Below are 22,858 nucleotides of genomic sequence, written 5' to 3'. Positions count from 1 at the left end.
TGAGAACCAGCGCGGCCCGCCCCAAGATACCAAACTCCAGATTCCAACCGAGACTGAACGGGACACGGTGGAGGTTCCACTCGAGCCCGGCAGCCTCGGCGGCCCGTTTCAGCATAGCTGATAATTCTGGATCCGGCTCGGGCAACATTGAACTCCCGGAGGGAGACAATGCAGCCGAGTCATCATCTCCAGAAGTCAGCTCACCCTCTGATGCTGCAATCGGCGTCCTGTCCTCCAGGGGAGCCCCGAGTGAAACCGCTGGCCCACCCATTACAGATGGACCAGCAGACAACACAGGAGGCTCCAGTGGTTGCAGTGGAAGGGAGGAGTGAGGAGCCCACAGGGAATGGTTACCGGGCGGGACATCCAACACTATCCTCCGGTCACCCATCCCACACAGCACCCGAGGGTGGGGCATGGTAATGGGGACTCGCTCTCCGCGAACGAAGGCGAGTCTCGCCCTCAACACTGCGACAGTCATGTTCCCACAGTGAAAACATGAGCTGTCCACAAAAGCTGTCTCAGCGTGCTGTAAGCCAAACACGTGACACAACAGTTGTGACCATCAGAGAGAGACAGGGAACGACCGCACCCAGAAACGCACGGGCGGAATGACATCTTGAAAAAGACGCAAACGCACCCGTGTTGCTCTTTCAGAAAATAGGACCGTCACCAGTGCCGGAGCACACAGGGAAATGACCGCGGCAACACTGAACAGAGAACTGAAACAGTGAAGCACTCACTTTTCCGCCCTCTAACCAGCCATCAACACACACAAACATTTAGAAATTTGTTGCTGTTAAAACAGCAGTTGAGAGCTCAAAGCTCGCGATCACCGCTGCACTCGCGCTGTAGAACACCAGCACTGGGAGAGTCTTCCTGAAGAACACCGACACACTCGCTCGTTGTAGACAACAGCACTCTCAGAGACATCAAACGATCGGCTCCGAAGCGAAAGGCAACTAGTGCGTGCATCCACTTCCGTATTTATACCCGCGCCGCGGGGGCGGAGTGTGTGATGCGAATCACGCACGCCAATTACATTGGCTCGTTCAATAGTACTCGAAGATGATAGGCTCCCTAGCGTGATCCCATTTCAGTCGCGTCGACTACGTCCGACGTTATCGACTGAAAGGGAACTGTTATATAAAGTCTATCTAACTTAATAAAAACATTTGTATTCTGCCTTTCAGCTGATAAAAATTCTTAGTTCTTTAGTCCCTTCCAGAAAACACCATTACATCACAATGTAGCATAACATGTCTTTATTTTACATGACGTTTAAATTCAAGTCCAACTAAAATCCAACAAAATAAATAATGAACAAATAAAATATAAACCAACATGAATTTGGATCGACAGTCTTATTAAGAATATATTAAACCAAAAACGTTCATATTTTTTTTTAGAAAGGATGTGAATTAAAATAACCACAGCAGGCAACAAGTTGATAAATTCTGTTAAATTAAAAATGTATTCTACCGAATTATCGATTTGTTTTTCTGACAGGGAACACATGGAACGAATCAACGCTCCACATTTTGATTGACAGCCGTCACTACCTGCTAGTGACCGTGTTTACTCCTGTCCTTTCAACCATTGGATAGGATTTTAAAAACGGCTGTTGTATTTGTACTTCTGACGAAGCGCTGTTAAATATAGGTGAAAAACTACGCCGCAAAAAGAATAAATAAAATGCTTTCTTAAAAAGGCAAAAGAACGCGTGCACGTTTTCTTAATATGATAATTAAAAACCAACAGACTGATGAAAATGCGGGACATTTTCTCAATATGCGACGTGCGGGACAAGGGGTGAAAATGCTGGACGGGTGGTCACCCTAAGCACAGCGCCGAGCTTTCTGCGTCCTGTCTGATAGGCGCTTCAGTCCTCGCCACACGCAAATGCACGAACAAGTCTTTTTAATATATTTTAAAATGTATGTTTCCCCCTGAATTTTCAGCATCGTTACTCCAGTCTTCAGTGTCATATGATCCTTCAGAAAACTAATATGCTGATTGGGGCTTAAGAATATTTTTAATTATTATCAATGTTGAAAACAGCTAATTTTTGTGGAAACTGTGATAAAAAAAATTAAGGATAGAAAGTTGAAAAGAACAGCATTTATTTGAAAAATAAATCTTTTGTAACATTATAAAAGTCTTCACTGTTTTGATCAATTTAATTAATATTTTCTAAATAGAAGTTTAAAAAAAACCCGAATCTTACTAACCCCAAACTTTTGAACAGAAGTGTAAACATTACTAAAACAAGGGAACTTTTCTTATGAAGCAAAAACTGAAAAAAATCTTATCTTTAAAAATATTTTAAGCATAAACATCACCTAATTGCGCTAGTTCTATGCTTAAAACAGAAAATTACTATAACATTTATATTAACATTTTAATTGATTTTTTTTTTATTCAACATACATTCTCTGAAAACTCTTCTGAAAAGTAAACTGATAGCAGTAGAAACATACAATTGTTAGTTTAAGGATTTATTTCAATATAGCCTTTTAAATGACTTGCACTCATGTAATGTCACCATTTTGATTCAGTCATATTAAACAATATATTTGATTTGAACCTTAACGCAGATATTCACACAAAGTACATTTAGGTTATTTTTTGGATATCCAATCAGGCATAGACAGACACTGTGTGGACAATGATATTGGCCTAAATGAAAAATATAGTATGTCAGGAACTAATGACATAAACACAGAAAAGGACGGCTCCTCTCCGAAGGCTGGGTGTAATAGTAGAGTGTGGGTTAAATCATCATCCTCTTGCCCTGTGTCTCTCTAAACAACTCAATAGTCTGCCATGAGTCTAGGGATTGATCCATTAGTGCATGGTTACATTTATATAGAGTACAGGATGGGAAAAAGACTAATTATTTCACAAAACACAAGCAGTGGATCATAAACACAGCCCATAACAACCACACCAGATAGTCCATATATCAAAATTACAAAGCAGATTTGAGTAAACAAGGGCAGTACTGGTAGCCATACAAAAATGTGTCTTTGGGAGAACACACATGATAACGGCAGGGAATGAAAGCTATATCAAATGAATAAACCAGTCCCAGACAGTCTGGATGTGCTTTCTCCACCTAAACAGTGTTTTCAAGAATCAAATTCTCACTAAATAGAGAAAATATTTAGTTGTTACCTTTAAAGACACCATGACATTGTTTGATGTGCACAGTTTTTTTTCTGCTGACATTTCCTATTAAAACCGGAAGTTGGGGAGGGTCATATCACAGCCCACCCATCCTCACCCCCTCCTTTTTTAAGACAAAGCCAATAGGCTTTAGTGACATTACAGACATGAATCATAGCCTGCATCCAAATATGCATCCTTTCCTATATACTGTATATACATGTGTCTGAATTCATAGAATTCAAAAAATAGTAGGCAAAAAGTACCCAGATGATGATTCTGAAGTACATATCCAATGGACACTTTACAATCCCATGAGGCCATGGGAGAGGACTGTGAATGGCACAACTGAGGCTGTAGGTCACATTACAAAATGACAACATGTCAAGTATGGTATGTCCAGATTGCATTCTGCAATATTTGCTGTCACAATTTCAGGAAGAGAAACCTGTACATTTGTGAGTACACAAATACACTATTGTTAAAAAGTTTTGGGTCAGTAAAATATTATATATATATTTTTTAAATAAGTCTTTTATCCTCATCAAGGCTCAAATAAATGCTTATTTGATCAAAAATACAGTAAATGCTTTAAAAAAAACTGTAGTATAGCTAGGGTGACCACCATCAAACAAACCAAATGTGGACAATTAAAAGTTTGTGTGGGACGATGTGGGACATGTTACCAACACTAAAACATAACCTGAAACTGTTATATAATGTTTATCTAACTTAATTAAAACATTTGTATTCTGCCTTTCAGCTGATAAAAATTCTTAGTTCTTTAGTCCCTTCCAGAAAACACCATTAGATCCCAATGTAAAATGACATGTCTTTATTTTACATGATGTTTAAATTCAACATCACTGAGCCCAAAGGCGAGTAACTATTTTTGAAACATTTCTGACCAAGTCCAACTAAAATCCAACAAAATAAATAATGAACAAATAAAATATAAACCAACATGAATTTGGATCGACAGTCTTATTAAGAATATATTAAACCAAAAACGTTCATATTTTTTTTTAGAAAGGATGTGAATTAAAACAACCACAGCAGGCAACAAATTGATAAATTCTGTTAAATTAAAAATGTACTCTACCGAATTATCGATTTGTTTTTCTGACAGGGAACACATGGAACGAATCAACGCTCCACATTTTGATTGACAGCCGTCACTACCTGCTAGTGACCGTGTTTACTCCTGTCCTTTCAACCATTGGATAGGATTTTAAAAACGGCTGTTGTATTTGTACTTCTGACGAAGCGCTGTTAAATATAGGTGAAAAACTACGCCGCAAAAATAATAAATAAAATGCTTTCTTAAAAAGGCAAAAGAACGCGTGCACGTTTTCTTAATATGATAATTAAAAACCAACAGACTGATGAAAATGCGGGACATTTTCTCAATATGCGACGTGCGGGACAAGGGCTGAAAATGCTGTGCAAATGCAATGCAAAGCGGGACGGGTGGTCACCCTAAGTATAGCTGACTTAAGAAGCTAATGCATATGGACAAAAAACTCAAATTTTGATTTTACAGCGCCTTTAAGAAACTATTCCCACCTGATTTAGCCATAAAATAATACTTTGGTTGCTTTAACCTAAAGTAATAAGGTTGATTCAGTCATTTTACATTATATAATAATTTCAATTACATTTTTTTTAATTTTTTGAAATTGTAAATATTTTGTTTGTTTTAACATTTGTTAAAAGTGCAGAAGCAAACAGCATTTTTACTTTGCATCTAAGACACCAATAAGTCAGACATGCTAAAACCAGACAAGCTTACGATATTGAGCAGAGGGGTAACCTTTATGATCACAGCTCTGACCGCTATTCCTAAAATACTATCATCCCTCTTTAGGATAATTTCCAGAGGGGCCTCTACAGCTGTCCGTCAAGGGTAAGGTGCATTGAGCATGTGCATAGCCCTTTAGTCACTTTCTCTCTCCTTATGATGGAGTAAGTGGACACACGTCTATGTGTGTGGCTGAGCTGTTCCCTGCAGCCCCCTCGGAGCAAGATTACACAGGATTAGCCCACAAAGAAGCGACCCAAGCTGCTTCCTCCCTATCTACCACCCAGTAAGACCCTCGGCTGTCCCAGCAGCCATTTTAAAAAGCATCTCCACATCCCCCTCCCCCTGCCCTCATCCTCTTCTCTCCTGCCCCATTCATACGCCACCCCAGCCCCCTGCACTCAGCTGAATAAGAGATAAGACAGAGGGAGCGAGTGCTGGTGAAAAGAAGGAAGTGTGTTCAATTCAAAAAAGGGGGCAGGGTCAAAAACCTTGGAGTCTTGCAGTAGTAAATATGGGAGCCTTTGCCAAAGATTATTGACACACATTCCAAAACTTGACATTAAAGATTTTCACATACAAACCAAAATGGAAAAAAATAAGGCTGTCCCTGCATGGCTCTGCATACCCCAGAAATACATTAAACTGGAATCTGTCCAGAGAGTAATGGAAGAGAGCAAGAGAGACTGGAGTGCTGGGAAAATGGCTATAATGGGCCTTCAGGCACCTCTTCAACATCAGCTTTATAAGACAATTATCAGACTCTAACCAACACAAAGTCTTCTCTGATAAACGCTGACAAACATTGGTAAAAGGTGGCTGATATTTCAATTAAATGCACAGCTACATAAACACAGTGTGAGTGAGTAAGAGACATTGTACCTTCTTCCTCTTTAATGCTGGGCTGTGGGGGTGTAGGCATCCTCTCTGTGTACGGGGCGGTGGGGCTGCTAGACTCTGCGGCTGGAGCACGCTCAGTAGAGACCCACGCGGGCTCAGCCATGTCCAAATCCTCACTGCTTACCGAACTCTCATCCTGTATGTGTGTGAGAGAGAAAGAGAGGGGGGAGGAGGAGGAAGTCAGAGAGCTCAGGATATTCTGTGCACAAAATGAAGCTCACCCATCCCACTATCGCCTAGACATCACTAGATTCTCCCATATCTCCTCCACAGCATCTCGACAGAGGCAAAGTCCTCATACCTGTGTCAAAGTGAGCATTCTAAATTTCCTACATTTCCTGTTTGGTTCAACCATGCTGCTATATGTAAGATGGTCACACAACATCTCACTTTACAAACTCTTTCTTCAGTCCATCATCATCCCAGTGTGTCCTTTATTGAGGAAACTCCACATTCTGGGTTGTGGGATGGAAAGGAACAGAAGGAGGAGACTCTTAAATAATGAGTGAATACGAGGGGAGCTATTTTTAACCCTGTTGGAGCCAAAACCCAAAAGATGAACACACAGGATGATAAGAACTCGAGATATGTATTGTTTTCTTCAGGAATCATGTTCTGGTTGGGAGTTTCAGAACAACATTTAGTACACACAGGTCATTGCATGCACATATTTTAGTTTTTTGGAGTTTGGAGCAGTGAAAAATCCACATAAATTATGTATGCTTTCGCAGCAGTGTAATATTTCCAGTGTTGTTATTGTTAACTAAAGTTTGGTATTTGAAATAAAGCTAAAATAAAAAAAATGTATAAATTTTAGATGAAAAACTTTTTAAAAAAATTACCTAAACTAACTGAAATAAGTTACAGTACTAAAATTACTAAAACTAAAATAAACATAATTACAGTAAAGCTATATAGAAATATATATAAAAACAATTACTAAAAGATACAAAATACAATACCTTTTTTAAAACATAAAAAATACAAAACCTTGAAAAGAAAAGAAAACTGAAAATATAAAAATAAAAGCCAATATAAAATATTTATAACTAAAATACCAAAATAACACTTAATTTCAAAGTATTTTAAAATGTAGTCTGTTGCATAGCGGTCCATGTCCAGATTTTCTTGACAAAAATACAATTTTTGTTAACAATAATATGCAAAATGACAAAAATCTGTCATACTATAACAGACCAAACTTTGTATTCCAACATAATTTTATCAGTGTTCAGCATCTTACAGCTCAATTTTTTTCTAATATTTTTCTAAAATATTGTTAGTGCATTGCTGACATCTCTTTTAGCATATTTTTGCCATCAGTGTGTTCTAATTAAAATGTTAAATTATCATCAAAGACCAAAATTCAGCCTAAATGTGTTTTTAAATATGATCTGCATTATCTATGCACGCTGACATAGTGTATGTGTGCCAGAATAAGTGCTGGTCCATTTATAGCAGGCTGAAGGCATAGCGAATCACGTCGTGACCCTTGTCTTCACCTACGCTATAGGCGTGAAAGCACCTCCCTACCTCTGTTGTCATGACGATGAAGCTGTGAGAAAGTTCACTGTGACTTACAGCAGGTTCTAGAGCTTCTGAAGCCTCCCCTCAAAACCCCCCCGCCTAATGTTCCAGGAAAACCCATAATACACCCTGTGCCACCCATCTGCTCAGAACAAACCTTCACAATGCAATTGCTAGTCTTGTAGCCGCTGAGTTAAAGACTAGCAACCACTCCCACTCATGTGTGACACTTCCTCATTTTCACAAACAAACCCCTCATTTCACAACCCAACCATCCCCCATCTGCATTAACACACACCTGAACGTAGAATTTAATTTATCTCACCCTCAAGCTCCTGGGCATCAAAGTACTCCATTCTCAGCAGGCCACAAATACCAATATTATTAATTAAAACACTTTAACTTGTCCTGAAAATTAAAATTAAATTCTACTTACTAATAAGCACAATTTATTTAGCATCACATTACCAAGAGTCTTTCTCTTACAACACACACACACACACACACACACACACACACACACACACACACACACACACACACACACACACACACACACACACACACACACACACACACACACACATAGAAGTATGTAGTAACACTTGAGTCATTACTAGTTTGTTCCCATGATTCTTACAGTAGTTACTATGAAAAGCCAATAAAGTGTAGAATCTTCTCATTCACAAGACACACACACACACACACACGCACACACACACGCACGCACGCACGCACGCACGCACGCACGCACGCACGCACGCACGCACGCACGCACGCACGCACGCACACACACACACACACACACACACACACACACACACACACACACACACAAACAAACCCGGCCTCTACACTATACTATGTGTCCCTGATTCTGTTTATTGTTACCATGGTAATCTGAAGAGTAGAGCAGGCTGAAAGAATGTAATCCTCATTGGTGCTCAAGAGAAGGTGAGAAATGCAGGTATGTAGATAAAGATGTGTGTGTGTGTGAGAGAAGAAAAAGTCACTTTGAATTGCCTCTCAATGTGCCTCTCAAACGCACAGGTTAATTTCCCTTTTCAGCACTGCACTGCTAACAGGAAGGAATTCTGGGACAAACATCCTGGGACCCCACAGATCAGCTAATGGTAACAAGTTAACTGGTGTAACAACAGATTTATCAAACATTGGACTAGTTTGAGCTTTAGACCCCTGTTGTTGTGAAACATACAGTATTGTGACAGAAAGCCTAAAAAGATTTGGTCACATGGCGTTATGCATCATTATGATCCCAAAATGTATTATCTAAAGATACAGACTGAAATCATGACAGGTGTTTATTTGTAAAAGTGATTTCACACTATCATGTACAGCTGTGAACCAATATGTATGCATGTGGTGGCAACACACACACACACAGAGACACAAACACACGATGTAAACATTTGTCCATGTGATTCATAGAGTTAGCCTTGTGAAAAATTGGGTTTCCTCTGAGGTTTGTTTAGAGGACTGATGTGTGCGGTGCTGACTCCATTAGGTACCAAGTGGAGGATCAGTAACACAAGCAATGAGAAAGAGAGAAGAAAAAGACAGGAGCAAGAAAAGATCAATGTAGAAACCGGAATTAAAAGTGCATGTAAAACAATAAAGAGGGAGATGAGAGGATGATGAAGAAAATTAACTAGGTAAAAATATGTGATTTAGTCAAGTAGGCCATAAATGAATATTAAACAAACAGAAATTGTGTGTACTTCAGAATTTCTGTATGTAAAAAAAAAAAAAACTCTTTAAACGTTTGATTGATTAAAAGGGACAGTAAAGTCTTTTACAAATTATATTTCAAATAAATGCTGTTCTTTCAAACTTTTTATTTATCAGGGTTTCAACTGTTTTCAACATTAATAAGGATGAGAAATGTTTCTTGAGCACCAAATCACCACATTAGAATGATTACATGAAACAACATGTGACACTGCAGTAATGATGTTGACAATTCAGCTTAGTCATCACAGGAATAAACTACGTTGTAAAACATATTAAAATAAAAAAACAGTTATTTTAAATTGTAATAATATCTCACAATATTAATATTTATTTTTTTACCATATTTCTGGTCAAATAAATGCAGCCTTGGTGAGCATAAGAGACTTGTTTCAAAAACATCCTATAGATCATCTATTGAATGGTAATGTCACAAATAATAATAAACGATTCTGCTCCATGGGGATATCTAGTTCCCTTTCATGTCGGTCACTCCAACGTTCGTCGGAGGGATCTGACAGAAATGGGATCTTCGCAGAGAGACCAATCTACTTTGAGAGAAACTAAACAAGCCAATGCACATTGGCACACAATAATTGCGCCAGCTGCTTCTATCACGCTGTGCGTGGTGTTTAATGAGCAGCAGGTGCAACGCATCTTTGCGTTTCCTTCAGAGCCGAGCTGATTCATGTTCTGTTCCAGCAGTCTTCGAAAGAAGAGACAACTTTTTGAGAGTTCTTTTTGGAAGAAGCCCTCACCTTTGTGTTGCGTGTCACAGCACGCTACAGCATGATCACCTAAAAAAAAAAAAAAAAAAAAAAAACAGCTTTTTTCACAGCTCTGAGCGTGGCGGTTTGGTTAAGTACCTCAGCGGATTGCACTAGAGAGAGAAAAGTTTCCTATAAGAGCTTACACAAGTGTGACATTTCACTCGTGTGGCCGCCACTGATCACTGTCACACATGCCTTGGCTTAAGCATGCTGAAACTGCGTCCGTGGGTGGTTCATGTTCTCCATGAACTCCATGTCTGGTCCCTGGACGGGACTCGGAGGTTCTAGGTGACCTACCCCAGGCGGTGGTAGACACCATCACTTCTGCTAGAAGTTTACTGCTTGCCCGTTCGGGTTACGAAGTGTTGCTTCCTCCTGGGTGTTGGCTCAAGGTGCCTTGCTGACAGATATATGTAGAGCTGCGGGCTGGGCGACACCCAAAAAGTTCGCTAGATTCTATAGCCTTCGTGTAGAGCCGGTATCCTCCCGTATGCTCGTCCCCAAGTGGCCAGTAGCGTGGTGAACCCGCTCAAGTGTCGACTTGCTACCCCATTCTCGTCTGGTCGGCCAGGTATGTGCATCTATTTGCTCCAGTGTGTTCCACGTAGACGGCTAGCCCTGTTGAATTCCTCCATCATCCCTACGGCAGTCAGACATTGCGGAGCGTCAGGCCTACACTCGTATGCATTGAGGAATCTGTTCTAGGCTGGGTGTCCATATATAGCGGTCCCTGCGGCGACCCCATATGTGTAAATTCCACGGTACGGCTACCCTGTCGGCTAGTCAGTGTCTTTCCCTTGGCAGAGCCCGCTCTGCCGTCTCTGCCGGTGCGCTTCCCCCATTGGATTAGGCTGGAACCACCCCAGAGACTTCCATGTGTTGCCTACCTTGCTTGGCTAGTCCATATGTGTATTCTCCACATGTTACCTCCCTCCGGGCAGGTCGTGGCTTCCGCAGCGTTCTCCTTCCCCTAAGAAGGGCACGCTTTCCTAGGGGTTTATCCAATGTTCTTACTCAGTGAGTCTTGCAGAACATCAGTGGCCAGGACTCCACGCTTAAGCTTCTACCCCTAATAAAGGGAGAGACGTGAGGCTTATGCAGGGCACTGGAAGGGCCAACAATATGGCATGTTGGTAGGGATTAAGGGTGCTCCAATTGATCGGTCGCCGATCATAATCGGCCGATAATTGCTTTGTGATGTGGGATCAGCGGTCTCTATAAAGGCCGATCCAGAAAAGCCGATCAGATGACGCAAAACTCGCGAGACAATTTTTTTACACCCTGGTAAAAATGGCTTCACCGGTCTGGCAATTCTACAAGGTGTGTGAAAAAGACAATTCATTAACAATCTGCAATGGGTGTACCATGCCGCGGCCGCTTGTCAAACAGTGCAGCCACTCTGCTCAACCAGTAAACAAATCCATCGATCCACAAACTTTGTTTGAGTTCTTAAATGGTCTAGTGGTAGATCTTTTGCAAGCGTGTCAGAGGTTATGGGTTCTAATCCGCACTCGTATATTTTTTTTCTCTCATCAAAACTGAATATGTTCATCAGTGGTTACAGTCTATCAAGCAGGGACACGTTTGTGTTTTATTTCGTGATTTCACCGGAATGAATAGAGTCCGCAACGGCGATAGATTGAAGCGCGCGTCTGAGTGAAGACTGCACCAACCACAAGAGAACACTGCATCCATGACACTGATCGCCGCGGCAACGAGTGCTCAGCTTGAGTTAAAAAAACACACATTTTAGCGCTAGATCTCTTATTTAATAGCGAACTAAATGAATGCTCTGCTAGTTAACTGGAGATGTTTTATTTATTTATATTAGGTACATTGGGATGGGAATCGAGAACCGGTTCTTCTTCAGAATCGAGATACGGTTCCTCTTCAGAACCGGTGCCCAGTGAACCAATTTCTTAGAACCGTTTTCCGCGTATCGGTTCCGCTCGTTGCAAATGTGTCATGATGTCACACACGCGCTGCCTTGTTTTGGCTCAGAACGAAGCAAACATGGCAGAGGCAGAAGCGCTCTAAAGTTTGGTTATATTTTAAGCGAAAAGACGACAATATGAGGCGCCGTCTAGGGCTTAAATCAAACTTCATTCACGCACACATATGAAACACTTGCATAACCGTATACTAAGTAGTCATACATACATGTACACTGCTGAATGCTCAAACAAATACATATGAAATCCACGACGACCAGTGTTGGGAAGGATACTTTCAAAACGTATTTCGTTACAGAATACAGAATACATGCCCAAAAATGTAATTTGTAACGTATTCCGTTACGTTACTCAATCTGAGTAACGTATTCTGAATACTTGGCTTACTTCCACATTGAATTGCATTTTAAAAGTTTAGGAATGCGGCCATCAAATCCTGCTTACTAAACAGGCCTATTCTGGTGTGTTTTTCTGTTCCAACTGGCTGAATGTGTTAGGCCCATGTCTTCCTGAAAGTGCAATATATTATAATTTGCTATAGAAGAACAAAGACTATAAGTGTATGTTGCGGTCACCGCTGCGGTGATGTGGTGAGTCGTACATGTAACATGTAAAGGTGGCGCTGCCAATAAAGCACCTAAAAGCTGTCACAAAGAACCGGCAAAAGTAATGACTGAATTATGTTAGTGTCGGATGCAAAGATGAAGTTGACGATGCTGACTCGCGATCTTCGCAGCAGCCTAGTGAACGCGCCGGAGAGAAATGCACATTTCATACGGATTACATAAACAGAGAACAGTCTGTTTTCTTTCGTTTTGAATTGTTCTGTTTAAAAGTAGACATGTCTGTGAGGCAAGTAGGCTAGCCTACCTTACATGCTAAGTTTCGGTTCATTTATGAGATGAGCCCCAGTTCACGCACCAGCGCCTCCATGCCGTGATATCTATTGTCTGTTATATTTACTACTTATTTATTAATTCCAGGCAATTTGGTTGATGAAACATTGATTAAAATTAAGATACAATTAATACAAATCGAAATTCACTTTAAAGAAAGGCTTTGTGCATCTGTTTGATGTCTCTCTGAAAGTTTTAAAGCAGTCTTTTAGTGCCGCTTTCAGAGTGGTCACGTCCGTAACATTGTTTTTTCCTCATAAATGCGAACAAGAAAAATAAAATAAAATGAATATTTTATGTTCTGTGGAGAGCCAACCCTTCTTCATCCGGTGGGTTTTACTTTTGGTTTGCGCCGTGTAGCCTAATTCACAGAAGTACTAAAAAATATTTGGCCTAAAAGTTAAATATTTTTTGTGTACCCACATGTTTATTTCCCTCATATTAAATATAAAACGCATGTGTAGACAGATATTTTTCTAATGTCTGGACTCCTTTATTAAGGGAGTATGGATATACAAACGGTGAGTGTCGCAATTTTGCCTTCTCGCATGCGATATAGGTTCGTGGATCTGAGTGTCGCGATTTCGGTTTCATATCGCATATTGTTACAGCCCTGTAGCTAGTAGCCTACCTGATACAACTATAAAATAGCAAGGTGACCAGTAAAACTACAGCAGACGACTACCCCTGGCTAATTAAAAAAAAAAAACTTTAAGATGCTTCTTCTGGTTGGAGGTGGAGACTTTGGACGCTGAAAGGAGGATGGTTGCTTGCAAGCAGAGGTTGCACACAGTTATACTTGTTCTCCCTTCTCTTTCTTTAATGTGAAATGCTGTTTGAATTTCCAAGATAGAAACGCATTCTTGCCCTGTCTCTGTTTTCCGGCTCCATCTCTACATCTAGCTCCCGCTGCTCCTCTTCCGACTCCATTGTGACTGATCACGCAAACCACGCATTTTTTTGTTTTCATATTGGGGCTTCTGGTAAATGCATGGAGTTGCCTTAATTTATTTAGAGAGTGAATAAACTCACAAAACAGAAAAGTATCGTCATGTAATCCATTGATTTCAACAATGTAACTGTATTCTAAATACTCATAATTTGTATTCTGAATACGTAACGCCGGTACATGTATTCCGTTACTCCCCAACGCTGACGACGACACACCTAAAGATGAACTGAACTGAAAAAAATCAACGTTGATAACATGTTGTTTATGACAATTAAAAGTAATATACATTAAACATTTTAACTAAAATTATCAATATAGCTTTTTTTAAGCAGCACAAAAATTGTGTTTGTTACGCTGGCAATTTCGATGACGTCACTGGTATGGTAGGACCCGCGAAGGTATATAGGCAAAAGCTGCAAGTCGTACATACACACACGAAAATGAGTCATTTTAATGGCATGAGTTACGCAGTTGAGCATGTCAGGGACAGGCCAGTAGTATCTGACTACCACCACATGGAGGACGACCAGTTTCAGGCTCCACACATACAGTACAGGTTCTGTGCGGTTAGAGAGACGTGTTGGAGGAGGCTATGCTATCTCTAAGGGATGTCCGAGCTGAGACGCTGGAGCGCCCCAAAAGTAGCTGGTATGTATTACGAATTGGCGACTGGGCTAGGCTAGGCTAACTTATATCCTTTTCTCAGACTGTTAAGGTTAACAGCGTACCGGCAGTTCACTCTTTGGGCGAGGGGGCATTTGGGAAGGATGAATAAGATTCGTTCCCATCCTGTGCAGTAAACTAACGTTACATCTTTTCCCCTCAGCTTAATATCAAGGATTCTAGTATGCGTTGTACTTGTAGCTAAATAAAACATTTGATGTCTGACGCTTCATGTACTCATTGACGTTTTCAACACATCTGTCTCTCGTACCTAGGATTAAACACTAGAAATCACGACTAGAATAATTTTGTTGACAAGGCAGGGGGTAGAGAGAAGCTAGCTCTGGCTAGTGTTGGTTGGCAACGGAGTAGCCTACCATGCCAGTGACGTAGTCGAATGTTGAAATCCAACATGGTGGCGCCCGTGTAACAACAACAACATTTTCAACGTACCATTTTATCCCTTTTAACAAATTCTGCCATTTTAATAATTGTACCGATGAGAATAAATAAAATACATCTGTTAGCACATACACATACACGCAAACTCTACACACACGAGTTGCGTGGAACTCTCCAGGCACATATTCATATGAGACGCGCATGCACACACACAAACTCTCCACGCACATACTCATATGAGACGCGAGCACACACACACTCAAACTCGCGCACATACTCAATGAGAGTATGACGGCGCCCATTAACAATACGGTCACTTGCAACACTTGTAAAATTTCCATTTCGTCAAAGGGGAGGGGGACTACCTCCAATATGCAGGAACATTTGGCCACACACACACCATGAACAGACTTTAGTCCCATGAAACTTAAACTGGAATGTCACTGTTTCTGTCACTGCGACTTCACGAACAGGCGAACACGCACACGCGCACGCACGCACACATCACTTTTGAAGTAAAATTGAAAATTGAGGATGCAGTGCATGCAATGCAGCGAGATATCGAATTGAACTGAATCGATGACATGATAATCGTAATCGAACCGAACAGTGAGACCAGTATAGGTTCACACCCCTAATACTCTGTGCTGTGTCAGCGAGTTAATAATAATTAACAAACAAATAAGTTAAGTTATAAGTTCAATAAGTTAATACAAACAAACAAATTTGTACTTATTCCCTCACCCAATGAGAATCGATAAGAGAATCGATAAGGAATCGAATCGATAAGCAATATCGATAATGGAATCGGAATCGTTAAATTCTTATCAATTCCCATCCCTAGGTTGGACAGACTTCACTGGATTTAAACAAATCAATCCAACCATAGATGTGACCAGTAGTGGTGGCTTTCTTAATCTGTTTAAAATAATTTTGCAAGGGTTCTTGCAAAAAAAATAAAAAATTACCAAGAAATTGAGAGAAATTACTCTAATAATCTCTATCCCGCCTCTCTCTTTCTCTACCTTTCTCTTCCTCTCTAAATGCCCACAAAATCTGACTGAGCATCCCAGAAAAAAGCAAAGTTATAGATAGATACACATATGGAAGTTGTTAGTTATTTGCATTTTTTGTTGCTGTGCACTTTACTACCTGTGGTCCTTTAAGTGTATTAGAAAAACTAATGGCTGACTGACTCAAAACATTATTTTGGCTATAGCCTTTTTTGTTGCTGTTTTTAGTTTAAAGTAGTCTAAAGCTAAATTTAAAGACTCAGATGTTTTGTCTTTTATTTTTTTATTTTATATTCTACAGGAAAGTTGTATTTGTCAAGCCCTAAGCTGCTCACAATAACCAAGCTAGTAAGTTAATATGCTCGACATGTTGCTTGCAAATAAATACACAGGTGTCAATTCATGATACACGGTCTTCTCTTAAATGTAATACTTAATGTACATTGTTGTTAAATATAGTTTAATAAGTAATGCTACATGATAAATAAAAGGCTTCAAATAGACCCTGTAATCGGTGATCGGTATCGGTATCAGGTGATACAGCTTCCATTAATCGGGGATCGGTGATCGGCCCCAAAAATCCTGATCGGAGCACCCCTAGTAGGGACCCCATTTCTGTCGGATCCCTTCAACGAACGTTGGAGTGAACGACATGAAAGGGAACGTCTCAGTTACATATGGTAACCCACGTTCCCTGAAAGAGGGAACGGAGGCGTCATCGTCATGGTGTTGTACCATCGCTGCAGACGGCCGGGTCCCTGATTCGGCTGCACAGCAAAAACCAAAGATGCGTTGCACCTGCTGCTCATTATATACCCGCACTGCATGATAGAAGCAGCTGGCGCAATTATCGCATGCCAATTTGCATTGGCTCGTTAAGTTTCTCTCGAAGTAGATTGGTCTCTCTGCGAATATCCCATTCCTGTCAGATCCCTCCGACAAACGTCTCCGTTCCCTCTTTCAGGGATTACCATACGAAACCGAGACATTTACTAGTAAACCTCTGAGTTTATTTTAAAGATTTGATGGCACTAACATTGCAAGCTGTAACGGTCACCAGCTGGAGTGCCCTTGAGAGCCAGCAATGGGCACTCCACCTCAGACTATTGTCATTCCCTCACAACCTACATATCCCATAACTTACTGCACGGACATCCCTGATTGCATCGACCTGTGTCTCATTACCTGGTTTAACACACACTATAATAGCCTGGTTTTCACATTAATTCCTTGCGAAGTCCTGTTCAGTGTTACACTGCAATTCCGAGCATTCTCCCTGGTTTCATGTCTCTTGGTTTTTGGATTTCGTGCCTGTTCTGTGTATTTCTCTTTTGCCTATGTTCCCTGCCTTGTTGTGTTTGTCTGTGTGGATTGCCTGCCTGCCTGTGTTTGACCCTGCCTTTACTTTGGATAACGTCTTTGGATTACCCTGTTCAATAAATAATGCATTTGGATCCACAACCTTTGTGTCTCTGAGCAGTTCGTAACACAAGCATTGACAAATCCAGTGATTATTTTACCCTCAACAGCGTTCATTGTATCAGCCTGGTACATTTATTTCCTGACTAACAAAACAAAAAAATCCTGTGTTTCCCACTCCAGAAGTTGCGTAAATCCAGCCAATTAAAATTGAGCATGCCAGATGGAGAAAGTACAATATGCATCTGAAATCACTGAACAACAGACGGCCTTTAGTTGGTGTGCTGTCTGAAGGTAAGACCACTCTAAACATAACCTACCCTTACAATCTGAGAATTTTTTTTGTTGATAAGAAAGTTTTTTGAACCCCTACGCTAGCCCTAATCCTATATTTAGCCCCAAAATCTGATTGGTTGATAGGAGTGTTGATCCCAGAACACATCCTATAGTGGAATTACATTAAGCAAAAGGGCAATAAAACAGACAACTCCAAACGATCTTCAACCTAAGCAATCTGAGGTGCGTTTCCCAAAGCCAACTATGGTCGCAAGTTCCGTCATTACCAATAGAGTTCAATGGAAATTGCGATCATAGTTGGCCAACGATGCTTTTGGGAAACGCACCCCTGACTGGTTGCCACCTGACATGCAGACAAATAATAGTACTTTAAAGGGTAACTAAACCCCTGGTCAGAGCCTGACTACTCCCACTGGCAATATTTGAAAAATGCTGGAAAAGTGGGCAGAGCCCAGCGGAGGGGGGCGTGCACCTGAGATGCATCTCTTTGTATAGAACCTGCCTACGTCACCTGCAACCGCTACGTCACAAACCACTGCAACCACCAATAGGAAAATTCAACTGCAGTAGCCACCGTTCAACCTGAAGAGGGCAGCACTCAGACGTTTTCAAACCATATATTGTAGAATTAAAACACTTTAAACCCAAATGGCAAAAAATTTACTGGAATCAATGAACAGCATTTATGAAGCTCCATTCTTACAGATCATTGACTAAAAAAAGTTGTTTTAGTGTTTAGTTACCCTTTAAGTTTTTGTTTCTCATTTTTACGTATACTTATTTTACATTTTAGATCTTATTGTGTCTTATTTTGAACATGAAGAACACGTAGCTTAAACAAATACAACAATTATTTTCTCATAATAGGTCTAACAATTTTAGTTTTTATAAAAGAGTAGTTTTCTAAAGTCACATATTGCCCAGAAAAATTAATGTTTTTTCCCCCTGCTCTTTGTGACCAAAAAAAATCATCCGATTCCATGCAACTTATTTTCATTTTATAGAGAGTGGTACAATAGCGCCCCCATGCCCGCAGGCCTAAAGGATACCTACACTAAAAAATTATTGTTGGTTTAACTTAAAAAACTAAGTAACCTGGTTGCCTTCAAATTTTAAGTTCATTGAAATTTAAAAATGTTTGTTAATATAATGAAAGAGATTGGTTTAATCAACAGAAACTCAAAATATTATGTTATCTGAACCACATAAATTATTTAAGTTGATTTGACAAAAGAAAAAATGTTGTAATAACAAATCCTGAAAATATTTTTTAAAGTGTACTAGTATATCTACCTATATTCCTATTAGTATAGTATCTAGAAATGGACCGTGACTGGTTTCATCAAGAAATCGATAAAAACCGCCTATTTAAACAGCAATATATTACATTAAAATATTCAATAAAAAAGAGAAAACAAAACAAAAGAAAAATAAAATAATAAAATAAAATAAAATATTAACCTAAGAAATAAATAATGATCCAGATCTGCTATAAAGGTTTCCAGTTTCTCCAGCTCGGATGTTTCTAACCTAAGCTGGGACAAGGGCAATGCAGCACGTCACAGGTACACAACGGCCTTTAGACTTTCCTCTGGATGTATCACACTTAGCATGTAATCTTTGAAAACTACAATGCCATTAAATGAGCTGTAAATGCATGTGAATAAGTGATGTATCCTGAGCTTTCTTTTATGAACATATTCTACAGTGAAAATATTCTCTAAATATGTGCTCTTTAGTTTAAGCTATACAATTACATTCATGTACTGTTTTAGTTCAGTGCTATAAGCAACTGTCTTCACAAGGATGGGGGTTGTGTGTTTATCATCACCCCATTTATATAGCACAGTGACCCACAGACACATCCAGCTCTTGCTATTCCAGGCATCCACATATACTGTTGCTGAGGCAACCATGTCTATAAGAGTTTACCTTGACAACCACACATTGCACCATAAGGACTTGTCGCAGTTCCTTTGAGCTGAGTGACTTTTACATTAAATTCCTTGCCCAGATACTAAGGAATATTTAGCATCATGATACCATATACAGTATTGTCTCTAAAACTCAGGAGCAGTCAGCAAAAACACAAACCAGTAACGACACGTCAATACTGAATTATTTTAAACTTAATAAATATAAAAAATTGTTTAAACTGACAACTTTGATGTATTGTAAAACAAAGTTTTTTCTCTCTCTTCAGTGCTCTTGTATCTTTCGCTCTTTACCTACCTGCTCATTGGTGTTCATGCACTGTAGTTTCATCTGTTTTAGATAGGTGGCAGTGAGAGGCATGTTGTAGTCGATGAGGTCTGGGACCAGAGAAGTGGGCCGGTCATTCTCTGTGGGTGAAAAACAACAAAAGAAAGTACATTTCAATTTTTACTTTCACATTTTTAAATTTTTTTAAATGTCAGAATTAATATATATACTACCATTCAAAAGTTTGTGGTCAAATTTGTATTAGAATTTTTCATATTTTTAATAGCACCACCAAGTGCTCACCAAAGAGGCATTTATTAAAAATAGCAACACTGTCAAAATTACTACAATTAAAATGTCATTTATTCATGTGATTGTAAAGCTGAATTTTCAGCAGCCATTACTCAATCTTACTCAAGAGCTCAAGATATATTTCTCATCATTATCAATAGTTGAAAACAGATTTGCTGTTTAATATTTTTGGGGAAACTGTGATAAATTTTTTCACGGGTCTTTACAAAATAACAGCATTTATTTGAAGTAGAAATCTTTTGTAATATTATTCATCTTTTTAGTGACATTTTTATCTATTAAGGGCATCCTAGCTGAATAGATTTTTTTTCTTCTTTTTTAAAATCTTGCTGACCCCAAACTTGAACGGTAGTGTGTATATATATAAGTTTATAAATCATTTTCTTCAAAAAGCTCATTAGTTAAAAAATGTGTAGCTAAATCATAAGACTTTTCAAACATTTTCTTCAAAAAGATTATTATTTTAAAAATGTGTAGCTAATTCATAAGACTGTCAAACGTGTCCTACTCGTAATTATTATTTTGAAAGTCAATTTTGTCACACAATCCCATTCTCAATAGTGTGCAGGACTCAGTTTAGTCCCCTTGAAGGCGCTCTTGAGACAGCGCTCCAACAGAGCCAGCTGAAACCCCCTCGGGTCTTTGTTAAAATCAAACACAATAAACACAGACAGGCTTTTGTTTGGACACAGATCTTCTAACTCTATACAGAGTTCCCAGTTGCAATAAAGTGTGAACAGTTCAATAGCAATTTTTATTCTGTAACCTGCTTTGGAGAGCAGGGCTGACTCTTCCCTTCAGAACCCCTGTAGGCAGAAGCTGGTCAGCTAATTCACTATTCAAAGTTTGTTTAACATTCGTTCTCCAAAAATGCACAAAGCTGGTTGTGCATTTAAAAAAAAATGTTTGTATATATGAATTAGGTTATGAATTTAAGCATTGCACTTTGGAAATATATAAACTTTTTTTTTTTTGCAAATGTAAATTAGTTCAATCATTGGTGAATAATTTTATTTCAAAATTTGAAACTATTTTAGCTCTATAGAAATCAAGCTTATCTGTGGCAGCGTGAATTAGTCACATCAGTCTGTGACTAATGGCAGACCAACATCACGTCTATGCAGATAGATACAGCACATAGAGTACAATATCTCAGCTGTGGGAAAATGTAATTTTCTGATTCGTGTGCAGGGAAAGGTATTTATTGTTGACACTTTATGACAATAATGAAGTTGTGATTGTAACAGCTCTACTGTCTCTGAATTAAATAAGGATGCAAATATCCAGAGAGAAAGCATATTTGAAGGTCCTCACATGAGCATCTGCTATGTCATGTCTTGAAGGATTGTGTGCATATTTCCTTGAGCGTTGTTTTTCATTCTTTTTTGTTAATCAGATGTTTACTGTGGGAAGCGCGTGGGTCAGATTATCCATGCATTAATTACAAGGGGCCCGTAAAAGCGCAGAATTTTAGTCTTGCCTCTGTGGCTCATCAAAAACAGTGTGACTTTAATGAACATTTTGGAATCCTAATCTTTCCTAATTACCGCTAAAGGGTGATGCACTCCCAAAACTTTAATTAATGATAAAATGAACGAAAACAACCAATTTACTCAGCGGCACATATTCATCTGTACGGTGCAAAATCATCAAAATCATGCCTGACCTTTGAACTCTGCCGTGCTGGGGTTGATGTGCATCCTTTTCTGGCATTCTCCACAGCTCATCAAGAAACGAGTCACCGCCTCACGTGGAAGAAATGCGTAGGTCTCTGCAATCTGAAAACCAAAGGAGAGAATGGAGAGTCAGCAAATATTTTAGAGATTAAACAGAGAAGCAGAAACAAGCGATCGTATCAATCAACAAAAATTGTTTACTGTATACCAAAACCCACTGAAGATAAAGGGTCTGCATGCAACATGATGACTGTTCACTTCAGAAGTAGGGTGTAGGGAGCAAGGAACCACAGTAGGTTTTGGAACAGAGCTATTCATTTTAAAACTAATGACAACATAACTACAACACAAAAGGTATTTGCTATATACTAATTTCTAACAATGTCTACTTAGCAATGCCTCCCTTTTCTTCTTTCCCCTTCTCTCAATTTTCTAATCTTTTCTGGTCTCTCTCATCCCTGTGCCCTCTCCCTCCTCTCTCTTTTGCTCTTGCTTTCGTCTCCTGGAGGCTTTCTGTGTGCGACCTTCACACAGAGAGGGTGATCAAGCAGTAGCAATGGCAGGCCCTCCACCCTCCCCCCCTAGGTGGCACAGAGGGAAAAGGCCAACCAGGGAAAACCGCACCTCCCAGAATGCCATGCTCCCAGACTGCCCCCTCCTCCCAGACTGGCAGGGCTGGTCTCTGTGGGCTGCTTGTGCTATGAGACCTGACAGCAGGGCTCTCCAAGGCACTGGCTGAGAAGAGGAGGTGAACGTTCCCCCAAGGACATTGTGCAGCCCCTGCCACCCCTGCACACACACATGCAAACAGCTTTTTGCATCTTTAGTATTGGGGGTGCTCACTTAGCCTTCGTGTTTTTGAAATAATGAAACAGTCATCTTCAAAGGAATAAGCTGAGGTCCAGTATGACAGAGAAAATTGTTAACGCACAAAAAAACATTAATTTAATTTTATAATAAAAGACAAAAAAAAAAAAGACAAAAAAAAAAAGAATAAATTAGAATCTCAGGGAGTGGTGTGGGTGCCCCTTCAGTGGCCTCAATCTCAATACAGCATCATTGCGGTCCCATCAGGCCACCACTAGAGGGCAGTATCTAGATAGCAGCAGTATTTGAAAGGGTAGTGGGACAGGATGAGAAGGGTGATCTGGAATAATAG

At 39.8% G+C, this 22,858-nt stretch overlaps 1 protein-coding gene across 2 annotated transcripts in view; it reads right to left on the bottom strand.

Annotated features, from left to right (window-relative positions):
• nol4la (nucleolar protein 4-like a) overlaps window positions 1-22,858 on the bottom strand; it is a 70,573-nt gene that overhangs the window by 15,811 nt on the left and 31,904 nt on the right. For both annotated transcript variants that reach the window (XM_077224453.1, XM_077224454.1), the window contains exons 3-5: window positions 21,690-21,801; window positions 19,742-19,851; window positions 5,852-6,005 (exon numbers count right to left, since the gene is read on the bottom strand). In XM_077224453.1, the coding sequence (XP_077080568.1) occupies window positions 5,852-6,005; window positions 19,742-19,851; window positions 21,690-21,801 (376 nt within the window). The remainder of the gene's footprint in view (window positions 1-5,851; window positions 6,006-19,741; window positions 19,852-21,689; window positions 21,802-22,858) is intronic.

The sequence above is a fragment of the Siphateles boraxobius genome, unplaced genomic scaffold, assembly GCF_051911475.1.
Source record: "Siphateles boraxobius isolate OS27281-9 unplaced genomic scaffold, OSU_SipBor_1 9, whole genome shotgun sequence".
Classification (NCBI taxonomy): Eukaryota; Metazoa; Chordata; class Actinopteri; order Cypriniformes; family Leuciscidae; genus Siphateles; species Siphateles boraxobius.
Note: the sequence above shows the minus strand (reverse complement) of the source record. Positions and strands in the feature narration are given on the sequence as shown.